The 21,057-nt window shown below is 36.3% G+C and overlaps 1 protein-coding gene across 1 annotated transcript in view; it reads right to left on the bottom strand.

Annotated features, from left to right (window-relative positions):
• Positions 1 to 21,057, bottom strand: part of cse1l (CSE1 chromosome segregation 1-like (yeast)) — a 267,035-nt gene that overhangs the window by 76,443 nt on the left and 169,535 nt on the right. Inside the window, exons 6-14 of the mRNA XM_051932995.1 lie at positions 17,152 to 17,242; positions 16,908 to 17,015; positions 16,436 to 16,528; positions 1,901 to 2,068; positions 1,675 to 1,804; positions 1,524 to 1,589; positions 1,229 to 1,431; positions 1,055 to 1,139; positions 175 to 236 (exon numbers count right to left, since the gene is read on the bottom strand). Of these exons, the coding sequence (XP_051788955.1) occupies positions 175 to 236; positions 1,055 to 1,139; positions 1,229 to 1,431; positions 1,524 to 1,589; positions 1,675 to 1,804; positions 1,901 to 2,068; positions 16,436 to 16,528; positions 16,908 to 17,015; positions 17,152 to 17,242 (1,006 nt within the window). The remainder of the gene's footprint in view (positions 1 to 174; positions 237 to 1,054; positions 1,140 to 1,228; positions 1,432 to 1,523; positions 1,590 to 1,674; positions 1,805 to 1,900; positions 2,069 to 16,435; positions 16,529 to 16,907; positions 17,016 to 17,151; positions 17,243 to 21,057) is intronic.

Below are 21,057 nucleotides of genomic sequence, written 5' to 3'. Positions count from 1 at the left end.
ACAACCTTCATAATTTAGCTTCACTCCTGAAAAGTAAGCTTATCAAGACAAAAGTCATGCAGCCAAGTTAGCTCAAATCCTACTGAGCAGGTCTTAAAACTCGTCTCTGCTCCAAATTACCTATTAAGTATCCTTTGTAGGAATATATGACAACCATTTCTAAGTGTTTCTTACCTGACTCCTGAATATCATGACATATTTGATGGCATCCGCTTTTAAAACTGGAAATTCATTTACTGACAGGGGGGAAAAAGATACAAGATGACAAATTATTAGCAAGACCAATGCTCTAATATTTCATTGTGTACAATAAGGTTTTGTGGAGCATTACTATAGTTTATTTAAAAGTAGTATCTCAAAATAATTAGTGATACACAAGTAAAAAATAATGAGAACATGATAGCTCTAACTGTAAAACCTATAGGTTGCATTCCAGGGATGCAAATATGTGGACAGGATTGGTCAAATCTAATATAGGCAGTCCATACAAATATGAAGGTAAGCACACAGGTATTTAGATGAATATGCAGAATCATATTGGCAAAATGTATAAATTATTAATGACACCAGTACTGCACTATGTTAAAAGCAAACACTGTAAGAACCACTTGTCTTGGTGAGCAATGAAACATCTCCAAGACCAAATGGCAACTAACATGAATAAAAACTCATTAAATCAACTAACTGTATTAGTTAAGCCACAATAAAAGATAATATTAAATATTACTAGGCAAAAGACATGTGGTTTATGAACCAAACATTTAATTGACTTTAAATCTTATCATTGCTGTTTTCCCTACCACTTTTTCTTAATCTTTAGAGTAAAATTCAAGTTTAATTAAATTAGGTATGTCATTCTCAGTGGAGTTTTGTTGACAAAAATGCATTTTTTCTCATTAGCAGTTGTTTGGCATATAATACTGCAATACATTCTTCAGTTTTTGTTTTATATTCTAATTAGGTATTCAATTTCAAATATTTGTACTGAGACAAGTAAACTTGTATGCTATATGGTATTTTTCCGGTCACAATGAACAGAGAAAGAAAAAATTACCATTTGAAGATTTGAGATCTGGAAGTATGTGATTTACGAAGAACTCTGTAATGTTCACTAGTTCATTGGCTTGAGTTATGCCATGCTAAGAATACAAAAGAAAGAATAAGAATGGCTGCATAAGATAAAAAAAAAAAAAAAAAAAATCAAACCAATCAGATGGAGTGATGGTACCTTTTGTGTCTGTGCTTTAGATGCCAAGGAAGTAACCAAGTAAATGGCTGCATCTTTGTGTTTCCAGTTTATGGAAGGATTCTTGGAGTACTCTGTCAGCATTGAATTTACATAGCCAGAGAATATGCCAGTCACTGGCCCCTCAAAGAATTTGCAAAGCCCTCTGACTAGGTCACAAGCTGCCCGTCGACGTGTATCAATGTCTTCCCCAAAAAAAAAAAAAAAAAAAAAAAATTATGAAGCAGCTTTTGCCAGAGTTGAAGATGGATGTAGCATTATGGCTCATATTTCATACCTGACCCTTCCAGATCTCTTCTAATATATTCTTCAGAGTTATCTTCAAATGCTTCTTCATCTGCAGCTATACAGAGCAAAAGTAAACAGCTTTTTAAAAGCATTTCAAGAAGTATACAAATACAGAGATTTTCTGTTCAATGTCCACTTACTTCTGAACTCCATGTTTGGGACAATCACTTTCTCACAGATACTAGTCAGTGTATTCTGATCTTCAAATAGTTGTTTGTAGTGCGGCCTTTCACACACAGAGGCCAGAAACTGAATAGCATTACTTACAAGCTGAAACAAGAATAATCAAATGTGTTGAAAAGTTTATCTTTGCAATATTTGCAGCAAAAACCCTGAAAAGCAACTGTACGTTCTGGTGACTCTTACCAAATCATATTTCACTTCCTGACCTGTAGTGACCAATAAGTTCCAAATGGCAGTAACAAACTGAGGCAAAAATGGCTGAAATTCCTCATCATATTTCTGTGCATAAAGGGCAGCATTATCACAGATTTGAGATTTTAGCAGTTCCAGGAGTCCAGCCTCCTCCTCATCCTATTAGAAATTAAATAAGTTATGGTCCTATAAGCAGTCAAATAACAATATCAGAGTTCAAACATTTGTGTCTATTATAACACAAAGCATTAGACTTAGAGGACACAGTACAATATTGGAAAGACATTAATTCATTTTTCCTTATATACACAAAGCATTCGACTTAGAGGACACAGTACAATATTGGAAAGACATTAATTCATTTTTCTTTATAGAGGCTTACAGAAGTGTTCTCCACACTAATAGGTTTTTAAATAGCAGTTTTCACACTGCTCAGAAGTGGTTTTAGCCCATTCTGTCAGGAAAAATATCTCCAATTTGAACAAGTTAGCTGGGTGCATGTAATACACAGTTTACAAATAATGCTACCAATTCTCAAGTGGATCAAGATCTAGACTTTGACAGAGTATTATAGCACATGAATGCTTTTGTCTTTGACCCCCTCCAAAGTTATCTGGTTATTGTACCTGAAACAAATTGTCTTGCATGGTAGTTTATGATTATTTCTAAATAATGGTTTATTTTGTGTTACCCTCCAATGCAGGTGAATGTTACTCAAAGCGTACAATATGGCCGACTGGTACACTTTTATTCCAGTCTCGGGTACTAAACTCTGCAACTCCTTCAAAGTCATCAGTGGCCTCCTCTCGGCTTTTGTTAAATCTTACTGCCTATGTTGGGATTTCTGAGGAATAACAACATTTTTGTAGGTATTGTCTGACTGGTGTGACACAGCTTTTGCTTCCTTAAAAGAAAACCAGGTTTTGATCCAGAAAACGTGGCAGGTTATTTTATTGATTCACTGGTAACAGCCAATTTTAAGGTAATTGTGTCCTAATTAGGAAACGTTTTCCTCCACACTGTTTATCTACTTATGTGAATTAGTGAAATATACAAACTGAACACTTGCACAAACAGTGTATTCCAATATTTTCTCCTAAAAACATCTAATATCAGATTAAAAACCTTTCTGGATATTATGAGGGAATATTGCCTTATCCTTTTGCTGAGGAGATGAAATCAAAACACAAAAATATTATTGGTGAACATTAGGTTTCTTTTGTACTTCGTATGTAGTGCACATTTTAGTGTCCATTTCATGAATTAAATCAGAATTGCATCAGCATTTGTAAGATGGTGTAGGCTGACTAGTAAATATACCATTATTGTGCTCTTGCACATTTTCAGTCCTAAAACTGGTTTTGCCTAAAAACAACTCATACAGCATGGTACATTCCCTGACTTAGGTGTGATGCTGTCCACTTCCTGCAGTCACTGCTACTTTGTGGAACATCTTTCGTATTTACACCGCCAAAAAAGTTTTTTCTATTTTTGTCATAATGCTGCTTGTAATTGTAAATCATTTCACTTGTAAGTTATACTGATGTAGTAGTGGAATGGTTCACCTTGTTCTCTTCCCCCTTTTTTTAATCCATAATAATGCATGTGTTCTTACTTTATTTATATTGTGGTAAATAATGACAGGAAACATTTGGCATTCTTGCCCTCACTGCCCCACCTGCTTCATAGCTAAACACTATTGTTTCTCTTGCTTGCTTTAAAGAAAGACTTTCTTTACAATTATGTTATATTGCTCACTAGTGTGTGCAATATAACATAATTGAGCAGCAAGAGCAGCAAAGGGAAGGCGAGTATAATATTCTCATGAGTGGATGTTGTACATGATATAGAGATGAACTTCAAATATTCTGTGCATCTTCCTTGCACTTTGATGACCTATTGTTCCATATTCAGTTAATTAATGGCAAATAACTGGGCTCTCCACGAAATTCATCATTTAGGGTACATGGCACCATGCCTGAATTGCCACCTATTTAAAAAATAATCAGGGCGTAGTACATGGCGAAAACTCAGCATGTATTGTCACTTCTGATGTAATTTTTGCAGTGCTGCCATTGAAAACATTGCAGACATGTTAAACTAGGCTTAAGAAGGTGGTTAATGCAGCCTGACACGCTAGAAGCAGCTGTCTTTAAAAGCAACACTGAAGATCATACATTAAGAATTCAGTCTTCTGTTTTTGTCAGATTGATTGTGGATTATGAAAATATTCCATGAATCAAACATCTGAAAACACCAGGTAGTTTCGCCAGCCTTTGAGAGTTTGTAGTTTGCATAATTAAAAATTGGGAGTCCAGGGAATCTGGACTCTTCAATTCCACCCGGGGGAGTAAATGTTAACATTATACAAAGTTACTGTCTGTTATACCTGCATTTTTATCACTTTTTAATTTAATATTGTTTTTTTTTTTTTATCAGTATGCTGCTGCTGGAGTATGTGAATTTCCCCTTGGGGATTAATAAAGTATCTATCTATGTAATAAAATAAGCATCCTTGTGTCCCTTTATCTTGAGTGTCCATCCCATTGCATGTTTGTGTCATTCCAACAGATGGCATATCACAGACATTCACAGTAATAAAATGCATTGCCTTAGTCATCTGAACAGATGGTGCATCACACACAAATTGTTAGTAATGCATTTTACTACAAACGTTTGAGATGTGCCATCTGTTGGAATGACAAATGCAATGCATTTTATTACTGGATGCATTACAAAATACATTCTCAAAGATGGTGCGCTGCAAACATTAAAGCTCAGACCTATACGGATTACTTAAGATTCTAAACCGTCTTAGACAGGTGGCACAGCTTTTATAATACAGGTAAAATTCTATTACAATGAATATCTTTATAATAAAATTTTCATTACAACAAAGTGTTTTTGTGGTCCCGACAGCTTCCCCATATGCCACGAGTCTATAGAAATCTCGTTACTACAAAGTACATTCAGCGGATACTTTCATTACAACAAAGTGCCCTAAAGATCTTGAAATGCTTGAATGAATCATCCACAGAGCAGTTAGTTCTGTGGCCGCAGCTCAGTTGTGCACAACAACCCCCCAAACAAACACTGTAAATTTTTTTCCTTTCTTCAGACTTTTTTTGTAGTTTTTTTTTTGTTTCCTGCGGATTTCAGTGATACCTTTTACTTATTGCTCATCAACATTTGAAAAACATCCATTGGAATTTAACTCAGTGTCACCCTCCTATAGAAACGGTAGACATGAAAAAACGATAACAGTTCATATTAGAGAAAAAAAAACTCTACATTTTTTGCAGCTCTCTATTGCGGCAAAAAGAAAAAAAAGACGTTGCCGGTGAATTCGGAATTTCGCTATCGACGCTGTCAACTTTCTTGAAAGACCGAGCAAAAAAGAAGAAAAAACTTGGGTTGCAAACATATGTGAACTGCTGCATTTGAAGACGTCGAAAAGGCAGTTTTTATGTGGTTCAGTGATGCGTGTTCAAGAAACATTCCTATTAATGCGGCACTCATTCAAGAAAATAACAGGTTTGTAAACTCTCTTGGGACCTCCCCCAAGTAGACGACACGCCGAAGAGCGTCCTGAAGTCCAAACTCCGTGTCTATGGAAGACTGTTTATCTGTTGCTGGGGCAACAGCCTGCTCAAAGCTGTGCAGAGTCACTCAGCCAAAGCAAACAGAAAAGATATCGATGGGCAATATGCAAGGAACATTGTAAATGCAGGAAACAGGTAACTTGATCACTGATCTGCTGTGTCTGTGTATAGCAGAGTGACAGATCACGCTACAATAAATAAGTGTGCCGTTCCTGTTACAAGCGGAATAAAGCTGGTTTTGCTAAAGCACCGAGACTCAGCCTCATGTTTTGGGGTGCAAGACAGAGACGTATAGCGCGACCCCGATCTTTTATGATTTGCTTCTGTGTCGCTTCACTGCAGCACTATGAGCCTGTTGTCACCCTGCCCGGCAACGGCCAAACAAGCTTCCACAGATGTGGCAATTGCGCTTCAGGATGCACTTCAGTGTCTTGTTCCTGTTGGGTGGGAAGTGGGGGGTCTCAAAAGAGTTCAGAAACCTCACAATATGAAGAAAAAAAAAAAAAGGATGATTCAGCTCTGATTGATAACTGTGCTGCCCACAACATGCTTCCACATTTAGATAATGTTCCAGTTGAATTCCTCCCACCCAAGTGCACGGCAGCGCTTCAGCCATTGGATTTGGGCATCATTCGCACCCTGAAAGTGCATTATCGCAAGGAAATGCCGAGAAAAATTCTCGTCAGAATAACTTGCAAGCAGGAGGAGATTAAAATTAACGCAAAGAAGCTATTGAAATGATTGCAAACGCTTGAGCACAAGTTAAAGAAAGCACTATAGCAACAAATACAGAATCTTGTTACAACAAAATATTTTTTAGGTCCCTGGGAGTTCGCTGTAACGGAATTTTACCTGTATATTTGAGTGGTGCAATGTCGAATGTATTGGGAGGCTCTCAGTTAACATTATTTGAATACAATTATATTCTTTGTACACAAGCTAAATAAGAAAAAAGCCACATCAGTCCACAAAAAAAAAAAAAAAAAAAAAAAAACCTGTGTTTGCTTAAATGAAAATATCCTGAACTAGAAATCCGTACAGATGTAATAATGATTTATTTTTAGTATTATTTTAAGCAGTGCTTTTCAGTTACAAGTGAAAAAAGACAATAAAATTACACACACTAAAATAAATAACGTACACCATTAGGATATCATTTGCTGAAATCACCCAACAATTAACACACCCCACTTTTTGTCACACTGGGGGAATTCACATATCTATCACACATTAAACTCAAGTCTTGCATTGTAATTTAAGAATTCCAATAGTAATTTAAAGGATAGCTACACAATTACTTGACTGACATGCCACTATTTTATTTCTTGTTACTATTAGTATTCATGTGTTTTATATTCTGTTACTAGAAATGGGGATGAGACAGACTCGAGGAACAAATTTAATGACTTTGGACTTGACCCAAAAAAAAAAATTTCAGAAAAAATTACTTTAAATGACTTCCATTTAGACTTTGATTTTTCTTTTGTGACTCATGAAGACTTGTCTTCTCGAGGTTAGTTTATGCTGGATACATCCATGTGCGGTGAGAGAGCCGTATGGCGTAACTGATGGCAGACATTCATGCAACGTCCCCATGCGTTCCTGCCGTGTGCTTGGTTTTCACCGTGCACTGCAAGCAGAATTGTTTGTAACTACACAGTGATACCAACGTGGCACCATATATCTAAAGTACTGAATTTGGATGAAAGGCTGGTGACATAGGAGACATGTTGAATAAAGGGCACAGCAGGTCATTAAAGTGAAAGAAAGACCAGCAACAAATATCTGAAATGCATCTGTTCATCTTTAATGCCCTCCACTCAAGATTATACTCGCCCTTCCTTTAACGCTTTTGTTTACTGCACACTCTCATTTTTCTCCTCTTAGAAACATTAGTAACTGGCACAACTTTTTCATCATCAGAATCTCACTAATCAAAACCTGTCACTATTGACTAGAAGACTATCAATTTGTTGATCGAAGAGACTGCTATGTGTATGAATGTATTTTGGTCACTGACTTCATGTGCGCTTTGCATTGTGGTCTGAACACCAGCTCAAAGTGCTAAGTATAAACATGCCCTAAGCCAAACTTGTCTGCATGCCAGTGTTTAAAAGCAGGCAGGCAGAAAGGGCTGAAAACCTTCACCCGTGGATTATCACCTTTAATTACAAAATCTACAGTGTTATGAACAGTAAGTTTGGTTTATGCAATAACTAGTATTAGCGAACAAAGGATATATAACAGCTAAACCACAAGTTGGTAACTGTAATAAAAGCCAGTTTAACTTCACAGATTCCCACTGTTGATTTGATGCTTTTTACATATATTTTATTACATCTGCATCTGTTGCATACACAAGACTGTGTGACGTTAGTGAACAGCTAGATGGCTAGAGATAGCATCTCTTACTCCTCCCCTCAGTACTCGGTGGGGAAAATTGCTTTATATTTTACTAAAATGCATACAAATGATTCATTTTCTTACTGTTACTCTTGAAGTTACTCTATGCTGCATTTTTATTTTTGGCTTCCCAAGAAGTCAGTGATGACAAAAAAAAAAAAAAAAAAAACCTAAATATATTACATCAGAGCCATCAGAAAAAAATATCAGCTAAGGTTGAGGATTGCTGCTGAAGTGCAAGATTATACATAAACACAAAAATATAAAAAAAAACAAAAAAAAAGCAAACCGACTTAAATGTGTTTCTAATAAGTATGATATAAATCAAAAACACAAATTTTACATGTTGTAATAAGAATATAACTTTAATGTCACTGTGTTCTGTACAAAAAATTATTTTAGAAATCCACTCACATGTACAGGCCAGGCTAAAGTTAGCACACAGGGGCTCTCAGCATTTAGAACTACTAGGCAAGCATTTGAAGAGAGAAGGTACAACTACGAAAATAGGCTTTGTACTATTTCTGTATGTTAGAGATGAAATGGAATCCTCTCCTTCCCTTGTTTGGAACATAAGTAAGGGCCTGCACGTGGAGAAGACAGTATAAAAAAAGACTTGGACAGCAGCCAAACACAGCGACGGAAAATGGCAGACTGTATACATCGAGATCCCACCTTGATAAAAGTATTGTCTTGCTATGGCTTCCTCCATCTGTAATGCCATGTAAATCATCAGTAAAGAAAGTTATTTTCTCTTATGTGAGGAGAGGTATCGCCTTTTAATATCATATCTATATAGTTTCCGGTTACTTAAAAGGCCGCAATTACAAAAGAACTTATTCCAACTAGGGAGCTATCGCCCCCTACAGGAAACATGTGATGAGGATAAAGATTGAATATAACAAAGAATTACAGTAACAAGTTGAAATAAATGATCACACACTGCATATTAAAACAGAGAAATAAAAAACACAACAAAAAAAATTAGAAATTATAAAAAGCTTAGAAGAAATTATAATGAAGAAAGTAAATTTCAAAATGGGGAAAAATATCAAATGGTATCAAATAGTTTTCAAGTATCGTGAAATTGCACTGGTATCAGCATCAAATAATAATAATAATAATAATAAAAATATGGTATTGTGACATAAACTAAATACACTTTATTTGTCTTGATTCCTGAGACAAGCTCTTCAAGTTGCCTTTGTCAGACCTAAAATATAATGGCTCAAAACCTTGCAAAAATAAAGATTAGATTTGAATAAACCCTTTCCAATAACTAAACTTCAAAACTTACAGTATATCGAGAAATACAAGGCTTCCAACTAAACACTTCATAAAATGGGTTGCACCCAAAGTATTTTCAAAATATTGTATAGTATATACTTTAGAGTTACAGTACACCCCCAAAATTCACGGGGGTTACGTTCCGAGAGCACCTGCGAATTGTGAAAAACTGCGACTTTTGGATGTGGTTAAAAAATGCCTTTTAAATGCCTATTTTTATACTTTAAACCCTAAATACAGTATGCCCCCAAAGCACTTTAATTTTGTTGCAAACTCAGCTTAATACATTACCTAAAAAATTATCTTAATACATTACCTAAAAAAAGAATGTAAAGGTAAACCCGTATACTGTACAGTACTGTAGTGCTACTGCGTTTCCCCAAAAATAAGACAGTGTCATATTCATTTTAGGTCCAAAAAATACACTAGGGCTTATTTTCGGGTAGGTCTTACATTTTTATTGAAGTTCAAAAAAGTACATTCATTCCTGTTCAACAATTATACGGTACAAATTACTGGTACGTTAATGCCTGTTCAACAATCAAATCAACATGTACGGTATTCATGTTCTACAAACTACTGTACAAGGTGGTACCCAAAAGAATCTGCAATAGCGCCGCGCTGGACGGAGCGCCCCTGGAGAACACACCTCCCCCACCACGGCAGGCAAGCACAGAACAACTTACTCAGAGGTAGTGCCCCAAGTTTCAACCCCGTCTCCTGCCGTTCTTGATCCCTGCGGCCAGCGCGCAGCTGCTAACCCCCGCCCCCCGCCAGGGAAAAACGCCGCACCTCACCCCTTCCCAAATGAGAAAAGATTTTTCTCGCCTAAAAAAAGGTGAAATGCAGCACCCCTCCCCAGCAAGAAACAAAAGCCCACAGCCGCATGCCGAACACACAGAATGAGAAGAAGCAAAAAACAAGGTTGAAAGCTGTTCCACACTCACCTACTGCAGCAGGAAAAAAAACGTGCACCCCAAAAGCCCCGGCCAGCGCAGCGCTACCGGTATCACGGACTCCCTTGGGTACCCCCTCCTATGTTAACTCTGGTTTAACAATCAACATGTATTCATGTTATACAAACTACTGTACAGTATGTTAACTGCTTATACATTTATTCAAATACAATCGTCATCTTCTAGAATATCATCATAACTCTCCATACCTGAACCTGAAATTCCTTCCTGGATTTCTTTTGACTATTTCCTTTAGAATTAATGGCCCCAATCTCTCATGTGCAGCAATACTGCTCTCCTTAAATGAACACTTCTTGTCCAGGTAACCTGCTCGTAGTGCATTGGCAACACAGCTTTCAGTGATTTCAACCCATGAATTCTTCACCCAAGTCACCACCTCTTGCAGCTTAGGCTTCACAAAGTTCCCCTGCTGATTTCTATCCATTCTGTTTTCAATGTAATCATTGACTTCTATTCGCAAATGGTCCTTGAATGGCTTGTTTATTGCAATGTCAAGTGTCTGGAAATAGGCTGTCATTCCTGCAGGAATCATTATTTGATCTATTCTTCTCTCTTTAAGGAAGTTCTTCATGTCTTTAGTGCGGTGAGTGCTAGCAGAATCCCAGACTAGCAGACCTCTTTGGGCACCTCACAAAACATGTGGAAACATTAAATCTACCCACTTTCTTATAATGGCTTGACTGCACCATATTTATCTGATGTTATGCTGGACAAAAGACAACGTTTACTCTTTTAACTACTTGTAAAAGTGCCTTACCTTGTAACCAGGGCAACTTCTAGGCTAAATATGGCAGCTCTCAGGACAGATGCAAAGACGGCAGATTAGCGGTAGGTCTTATTTTTGGGGGAGGGCTTTTATTAGCGTTGCATTAGAAATTACTGCTAGGTCTTACTTTCGGGGAAACACGGTATGTCTCCCGTAGTGCTAGAATGTAACATACCGATGTTACCGCCACACATACTGTAATATACATGCAAGCGCGTTTTCTTTGGTATGTGCTGTCTTTTTCTTTGTTATGAGTAAATACATAATAATTTCATTTAATTAAAATACAGTAAAATGTATGGGTACTCACCAATGATGAATGATATTGATGATGATGATGATGAAGTAGCTGTGCAGTACGATGCAGAGGATTTAAAACTCCTCGGGTGGCGCCTCTTCTTCAGGAGGAGTCGTATCTTTGGACGGGTCTTCTTCTGGTGGCGTTTCGTGCTGGCTTTTCTTTATAGGTTTCAGGAACATTGTGATGGGAAGTTGCTACATTGTCTCCTGTAGCCAACTGCTGGTACAATTTCTGTGCTTTCTCACGGATGATGTTACCGTCCAAGGGGATGATCATCTTCCTGCAGTCGGTGACACACAATGCCAAGGCAGATTCCATCCTGACGATATTTTTATTCCTTATGGTCGTTACCTTTTTGGCACTATCACAGAAACTTACAGATACGGTACTCCAGATCGCTGCTTCATTCTTCTTTATGTAGCGTGCGGTGCTTTCATTAATGCCATAGTGGCGCACTACTGCAGCATAACTTCTAAGTTTCGCGCAGCAAATCCAGTAGTTCAACCTTCTCCTGGAGTGTTTTAAACTTCTTCTGGCGCTTAGGCTCAGTGCCAGAAGCCTTAGAAGGTGCAGGGCGTTTCGGCGACATCTTGTGTGTTCAAGAATAACAAAATGAATACAATAAAGTGGAAAACACGAGGGCACTTAGCTGGAGACGCATCACAGGGCAGCAGTCAATCAGAAGCAAGGAGAAATTAATAATGCTCTCAGATTGGCTACTTTCACCATCCCAAACCGGGTTTCCCTCAGCGGTTGCTTCCTGTTCTCTCTACAGCACAGTATTGCCACGAAAAAAGCCATAAAAAATTGTGAAGGATATTTGCGCTTTCCGCCAACAAATAGTTAGGCTCTAAGGAAAAATCCGCAAACGATCGAGTCGACGAACCCTGAACCGCGACTTCACGGGGGACTACTGCAAACCGAGGTGAGTACTTCATATGGGATAACTCAGATATAAAGCTGCAAGAAACAATCTGCATTAATTACTTAAAAATGTGGTTTAACCTTTAACCAAGTCACCAGAATAGACTAATATATTACTTACACCAACACACGACCAATTATACATCTTTTCGCAAAAAATGCAGTTTAAAAATTTACAGGCAATGCCTCAAACGTATGTGAGTTCTAGGCGAATGAAACCTCTGAAACAGTAATAACCACAATTAATGACATGAGACTGATGTTGTATGTTGGAGGTGCCCTGCTCTTCAAAAAGGTACACCAAGTTTGGAGTCTGATCTTCTCAAAAAGATCTGTCCATGTCAACAATAACCACAATGAAATTAAATATCAGTGGACATTGGAATCAAGACTGTTGAGAGTAACTTGGGAGAAGTCTGCAAAAATATTTCTAAAACCTGAGTGTTCATCAATTCTCCTGTAAAAGGAAATCTAGTACTGCTGCTCCTGCAAAATGATTACTGCAACAGTGCAGGGTGCAGTGCTGAAGGAGATAAAAACAGATGCCTATAGTAACAACAAAATATCCTGCAGAAAACTCTTGAAATAACACAAGTCCCTGTCATGTGTCCACTTACAAGTATTTAACAAGAATGGTGTTCACAGAGCACCGCTATGGAAGAAACTACTGCTCTACAAAGGAAACATTGCTGCATGTCAAAAGTTTGCAAAAGAGGGTGGGGGAAACGTGTTTTAGGCCTGTGCTGCTTTGGGCTCTGGAATATGTGCTATTAAACAAATTTTACAGAAAAAAATATAAGGAAGCAGTCATTAATATGAAGTCCAACCGAAGATGGGTAATGTAATAGGTCAATAACCCTAAACACGATGGTAAATTAACAAGAGAATGGCCTAAGTAAAAGAAAAAGTGTTATCAGATGTTACATCCAAGACCACCCAACACAGATATTATGGGATAGCCTGAAAAGATGTTCCTACAAGGAATCCCAGATTAGCAAACAGAAAAAGATTAAGGAGGAATAGTCTAAAATTCCTCCATACTACTGTACAATCTGATCTGTTGTGTAATGTTTACCTGCACAAGCTTTACAAGCTTTTCCTTCAACAAGTCAAGTTGGGGAGCATATGCTGGTACAGTGTGTTGTTAGACCCACTACACAACGAAACAACTCAGGATCCCTGCTGGCAACCCCCTAGGCAGACACGCGGTCCAGTCCCACCCTCCAGAAATTACCCTCTATCTGCAGCAGCTAGGTGTTACATGGGTTACCCCTTGGCCTGGTCCAGCCACTCGGACCCTTCAACAGACAGACATTTATCCAAGTAGTGTTGTGCAGTGAATAATTTTTGACAAATGAAGGAGTCATTCCATCTCACATTTATTTGAACACTAGAATCCCTGAAGCCTACGAAAAAATCCGTAATGCCGGGTCACCTTAACTTCCTTCGCACCTCCGCATCAGCATCTTTGTTTTGCAAATGTGTCAATCAGCACTTGCAGGAAGCAGCCTGCTATCCCATCCCCCACCAAGTTAAGTCAGACGCAAAATTCTCAGAGCTGAAGTCTCTAACTGGGAGTAAGGTGTCTGGAATTGTATAGGGTAAATAATACTGTACATCATTATAGGGAATACATACATTTCATGTGTGTTCTGTGTCTACAACGATCAGTATAAATGCAGGATGATAGGAAATGCAAGGCAAGAAATGTTGCACACAACTAAAACTTTATTCATGTTATAGTAATAATTGACAAAATGTTGACATGAAGTGTATAATGCATGAAGACTGAAGTACAAATATTAAGCACTTTCACAAAAAGGAGTAACAAAACAAGTGCACTTTCATTCAAGAATATAACCGAAGAAAAGGAAATTGTTCAATTTATGTGTTACTGACAATGTGAAAAACTGAAGTCCACCTATCAATCAATACAAAGTAGACACATCCGTTTGGCTGTTGCGGATATAAGGACTACTGCCTCAAACAAAATATTGCAGGTTCAATCCCGGGTCATACTCGCAGTTACCATTTTGAGTAGTGAGCTTCTATTATTGTTTATATGCATTTGATTTGAGCATGTGACAGCCAGTGTAAAATATGGGGTACTTGTAAAAGTTAGCACTGAAGGGATAAAAGCAGACACACAAACGCAGCTCAATCATTTCTTCTTGGTGTCTTCTTGAGCAAACAGACACTGCAGTGTCTATGGTGCATGTTACTTTTCCTCACACATGGACATTCACATCAACATGCCATTTGAACATTTTTTTTTTTATTCAAGAATCAAAGAATAAAACTGAATAAAAAAAAAACTGTTCAAATGGCATGTTGATGTGAATGTCTGTGTGCAAGGAAAAGTAACATTTTACAAGTACCAAAGATTTACGCAGGATGTTAAAGACATATTTGATACAAGTCTATTATATGATAATAACAATAGTAGCTCAGTATTCAAAGCGCAAAATACAGAGACAACGCAGGATTCAAACCTATTACCTGGAGGTTGCTAAGTATTAGCTTATCCACTGCGCCATCTGTGCAGATCTGTGATGGAACAGCTTTACCACTGTGACAACTGGTTCAAAATAAAACGCACATACACACACGTAAGCAAACGTCTTTTACGATGTACAGACTGATAGCTGGGCTTCAGCAACATGTCAACTGAGCAACTTTTTCTTTGATTTTATTCTTGAATAAAAGCACGCTTTTTGTTACCACTTTTCTGAAAGTGTATATAGGGTATTTCGGCTTCAGTCTTCACGCATTCTACACTTCACATCAAAATTATGTAATTGCTAGAACATATAATTTTTTTTGTTTTAGCCATGTGTTCAGCATTTCTTGCCTTGCATTTCCTCTGTCATTCTATATTTACACAGATCACTGCAGACGTGGAACAGAAATGAAATGTATATATTTCAAATCATGGTATTTCATTACCTATATACTTTCTTACAAATGTATCACCAGATAAACACTTCAACACTTACAGCAGGGTGATGCCATCACCTGACTGAACAGGGGTGGGAGGGTGTAGCAGGTTGCATTCTGCTTAACCCCAGCGGGCTAATCTCAGGAAGATTTAAGGAGGTCAGGGAAAAAAACAAAAAAAAAAAACAATAAGCTTCAGGGATTCTAGTGTTAAAGAATTTTTAGGAGAGAAGAAATTCAAGTTGAACGAGCAGGCAAGAATTGGTCAACATGCAGTCAAAAACTTCTACTCTTCTGGGATTAGATAGATATAGATATAGAGATAGATATAGAGATAGATAGATATAGAGATAGATAGATATAGAGATAGATAGATATAGAGATAGATAGATATAGAGATAGATAGATAGATAGATAGATAGATAGATAGATAGATAGATAGATAGATAGATAGATAGATAGATAGATAGATAGATAGATAGATAGATAGATAGATAGATAGATAGATAGATAGATAGATAGATAGATAGATAGATAGATAGATAGATAGATAGATAGATAGATAGATAGATAGATAGATTAAGAAGCTTCCTGAGCGCTGGAACAAGTATACTGCAGTGGCAGGAGACTACATAGAAAACTAGTGTGCAAGTCGACTCATTGTATTGAATAAATAATGTGTAGCTCATAAATTCCTGTTTATATTTGAATGCCACTTGTAAAATGTTTTTTGCTCTGGTTTTACTGGTTTAAAACAAAGAATTCTGTTCAAAATAGCTTTTATATTTTTTACAAAGTAGATCCGACATACATCTGTATATATTTTTTTAAATGTGAATTGCATCAGATTAGAAAAACAATTTGGTTTTACTAGCTCAACTGCATTTTTAGAGATACTGAAACATTATGTTTTTACACTATTCAATTTACATACATAGAACAACTGTGTTGAGTAAACAAAGGAAAGGCTTAGGTAAATTTGAAAACAGCAAGTTTAAAAACAAGATTTTTATCAAAGTACTTCAAAACAGTAAAATTAAGCATATCCGCTCTGGACAATTATTTTGCTGTGGATCCTGACAGATTCAGTTTTACTTTTACAATGTTTGGAAGCTTAGATAATAAAAATAACATTCATTCAAAGAGTATGTTTAAATTTATGCACACAGCATAACTCCTTCTGCTTAATGTTCAGAAGAAGAAATGCCTGCTCTTTGTTTTGAAACCCTAAAATTAACACTGAGTGAAATGAGTATGTCAAGGCCATTTAAAACAGCCGAAAAGAGCCAAAAATTAGACTAGGTTAAGAGAGTTAATAAAAAGCCTTACATCTGTCTGTAAAAGTTTGTTATCCAAAGTCAGCAAATTATGAAAATTTGTCATCCAGGTTTCCATGTTATCCTCAAAAAACTCTGGAAGATCCTATATATGAACAAAATATTTAGAGAATAAAAACTTCAAACATTTGTTTCTCTTCCCAATCACAGGATCAATAAAGTTTACGTACTGTACATAGAGAAATAAATTAAATATCTAAAATATCTAAAGAACAAGACCAATCAATTTTCAATGACATGCGCAAAACAGTGGTAAAAGTATTAAGCATTAACATTTTAATGCCTGCACACCCATAAAATGTAATGGACAAATTACACTTCTAATTCAATTTTTAAGACTGTTCCCCATTTGAAGCATTAAGAAAAAATCTTTGTAAAACATTTTGTAGCTTTCTGACAGGCTACAGATAACCATCATATTAGCATGACTTAAGTAAAAACAGTACACAGAATACTAATCATACCTGAAAATTAAGACTGTAGAAGAGTTTAGAAATAAGTGTCAATGAAGAGAAAAGAACCTTCAAAGCATTAACATCATTGGCATGGGTCTGACAAAGTTCAATTGTAGCCTGAGAAGAAATGAAATATTGTAAAATGATAATTCTCAAAAAGCAGGTTCTGCAGTTTAAGACAAAGTACATAAAAATTCTGAAACCAGACATTTCCAACAAGCCTAAAATATAGTTCACATTTGAAAGTACTAACCTTAAATAACTCCGTCAAAGGCCCAGCAAAAGTATCTAGGACTAATTTTATTTCTGACCACAGCTCATTTGATTTAAATTCATGACGGTACCTGAAAACACATAAAAGTGAAGGTAGTACTCAGAGAATATCATTAATATGTTATATACTGAATTTTGCTTTTAAAGAAGTTTTAAAATAGTAATATATGCTAAAATTTGTATTAAAAATGTAAAAACACACACACTTCTGTAACCATATCATACGCTTACTTCAACAATTACTTTTTCTTGTCGACCCCGAGCATCCTTCAGGCCCGGAATGCTACGTAAATATGGTTAATCCCAAGTACGACTTGGGTTAACTGATAGTAAAGACAGTATTTTGCTGCCATCTTAAAGATGAAATAAAACTGTAAAGAAAAAAAAAGTATTAATTTTCCTATGCGTTCTTCCACTCTATGGTAATTAATCAGTATTTGTGAGTGGGGCACAACCCTCAACAATGGCATGTAAACAAAAGTGTGAAAAACAAATTTTTGAACAAACTGAAACTAAACCATTATTTGAATCAAGAGGTAATGAAGACAATGTCAATTGGTCTATTTTTCTTTTTGACATGCCAACGCGGTGCTGTATTATAACTAATGTGAAATATTTTTATACATGTAGTATTAATTCACGTTTATCTCAAATATTACTGTGCCTTTTAAAGTAATTCATCTACTTGCAGTCAAGCATAAGCACAGAACCTGACCATCACCAATACACTAAAAAGCAAGTAATGTTATGTTTTTGGACTGTTGGTATGGACTGGTACTGAAAGAATTGGTTCTTTTGCCATCCCTATAACAGATGTTCACAAAGACTGAAACTGAGGCAAACGGCACTGAATGATTCAACTACTGTGATTTGCCGGATGAATTTGGTCCTGTCAAGGTTTACCATTGTGCGAGAAGCTTTGATGGGGGCTATAGGAGAAAATGACTGATCAAATAGGCCAACAAAAAATATGTTAGCCCCGTAAGCAATGTTCAAAATACAGAACGTGACAAAATTAGTGCCAGGGTAAATGTGGAAGTCACTAAGCCTTGGACTGTGGTACTCAACAATAACATAACGGGCAAGACTCTTGTGAGGAGCAAGCATCAACATTCTATTCTCTCGTGTAAGCAACAGAAAATATTACAAATGTGCAAAGAAAAACTGTTCTGCTGTAATAATTGTGATGTTGGGCCGTGTGTTGGCGACAGTTTCAAAACGTATCACACAAAGGATGTGTACTAAAGATGCATTACTACAGCAGTGGCCATTACATAAACCTTTCCTACTACATTTATGCTGATGTTTTGGTATTTTCATGTTTCTGTTACACACAATTGAAACATTCAACAATTAGGGCTCATTTTCCCCGGCAATAAAATAAAACTAAGGAGGCTACTGAAAAGAGGGGAAAAAAAAAAAAAAAAAATCAGCTGTGTTAACAAAAAAGAAATTTTAAAATGTCTAAAGGAAGAAAAGACTTATTTCTACTTTAATTTTTCATGAGATTTATTTCTGCATAATGTGCGAGCAAGCATGTGTTGCTGCTGGTATTCATTAAAACTTAACGCTTATAATACTAGTTTAGACAAGAACATTGATTTATGCATGTATTTGAACCACCAACACACTGGCTTTACACTGATCTCCTATATTTGTGATCATCAACAGACAGCTGTCCAAGTTTTCTCTGGCCCCAAGTCATTATCCTCTACCACAATCCCCACACCACTATTAACATTATGAAGAATCTGTAAGTGTCCAGCACATTTAGGGAGACTGAAAGGTACAGGTGCTAAATTCAATTATACAAGACACATATGGCACAGAAGAAAATGAATAATGAAATTAAACAATTCATTCTAGGATTCCCATTTGGATTATATAGAGCTTAAATTTCAGTGTAGGATTGTAGGTATTGCACTTATTTAAAAATATTACATGGTTTAAACGAAGTTAAAAATCAATCTCTGAAGGCAAAAATGCTTTTTGTCATTTCCACATTTATCCAAATATTTTATTAGTTCAAAAATAAAATTTGTACTCTCAAAGGAAACACAATCCACTGCAAGTTGTAATTATTTAAACTTGCACCCTATACTTGAATTAGCTAGTTGGAAAAATAAAATTTTTTTTAACACGGCACAATATCTCTTTCTAATAAATGAGTGAAGGCTTCACATTCATCCTCTGAATGTAACAGACATGACAATATGAGCTGCTCTAAATGTTCAATATTAAACAAAATTGATTTACAGTATGTTTCAATGTATACAAATTGGAAAGACACTCATGTGTTTCAGGTCAAACTCCTTTGAAGCAAAACACTCTTTTAAACCAAGTACATAGTTAAAAAGATGAGTGGTTAGTGACGATGTGAAAACCGCATCCGTTCACACAGCAAGTATTAAATTTGTGTCTGTTGGGTTTTTGAAGCCAAGGCAATTTTTATTACAGCAACAATTAAAATGTGCCGAACATCCACATGCTACACAGGGTTGTGCATGGATACTGATAATCAGAACCAAACCCGCCCGTTCCAATACGGTAGCATGTAGCCAAAAGCATGAACAGTCTAGTCTCTCACACACTCACAAGCATTTCTAGTGCCACCTAAAACTTGGTACTTATGCCTTTGAATTATGGGAAGAAGCTGTAGTCTCTAGATGAAAGCTCTCAAATACATGTGGAAAACAAAAATCTGTTATGCATTTACTGTAAATGTATTTACAAGTCACTAATTTCAAAATGTTTGATTAAACAGTGCAACATAACTTGCATTTACACATTAGGTCATACCTAAAAACACCTTACCACATAACAGAATGAGTTCCTAAGTGCCACACAGCTATGACTTATCCTTGCCGATCTGTCGCTACTGCCTTATGATTTGCATTGTAGAATGTTGCTAGATAGTGAACAATTCAAAGGATAAGTTATCCCTTAAAGTCAAAATCATTTGTTCACAATCATGGTATTTATTAACTTGCCACTTGAAATTGTGTTCTAAAGTGAAGCATTTTTAAAAAATTAAAAAAAAAAAAAAAAAACACTTTTTACAGTTTACATTTGGGCTCTAGGTTACACAGGTCCATATGCGATAGAAAAAAGCCTTAAAATCTACCAAATATGTCCACTTTGAAGTGGCAAAGGTTTTGGTTCAAGAAAATATGCCTCAAGTGCTTATGAGGTATTCTTGTGATAACGGAAGAAAACAAGAAATAATTTTACTAGAGACACTTGGTACTATTATCTCAAAAATAAGGATGCATTTCATGCTTGTTTGTCTGCTTACTGTGGCCATTGTGGGGGGGAAGTTGACAACCCAACAATAAGCATCCCACACCCATTGCATTCTGATTTATTCCACACAGCCTACAGAACCATATGCCCAAAGAGTGGAAGTATAGTGAAAAGAGCACATACAACCTTCACTGTATTTTGAGCTCATAATTCATTATGAACTGAACTGATTACACTGCAATATATTAATAAAATACAAGACCGAATAATGGTCTAAAAACATACTTCAAAGAGCATCCTGGAATGGATGGAAGATGCCAAATACTTTAATCAGAGAAAATTGTGTTTGTATAAAAGACAAAGTGGAGGGGTACCAATATTTTCTTCTGCATCATAAATGTAGGAAAAACGGGTCAATCAATGTGTAACCAACAGGGGCTTCCTGACTAACCATCTCCATTTTGCCACACAGTTTACAGAAATAATGTTGCACTCAAACAAGTATGACAAATTTTAAGCTTGTATCTTAGTTTCTAAGATAGAGGTTTTACAAAGAGGATGAGGCCCTAAATTTATTGAAAAAAAATGATTGCTACTAAAAACAAAACAAAAACAAAAAAAAAGACACTATTCCACAAATCAA

Source organism: Erpetoichthys calabaricus, chromosome 10 (assembly GCF_900747795.2).
Source record: "Erpetoichthys calabaricus chromosome 10, fErpCal1.3, whole genome shotgun sequence".
Classification (NCBI taxonomy): Eukaryota; Metazoa; Chordata; class Cladistia; order Polypteriformes; family Polypteridae; genus Erpetoichthys; species Erpetoichthys calabaricus.
The sequence above is the reverse complement of the archived record's forward strand: the minus strand, read 5'-3'. Positions and strand labels throughout refer to the sequence as shown.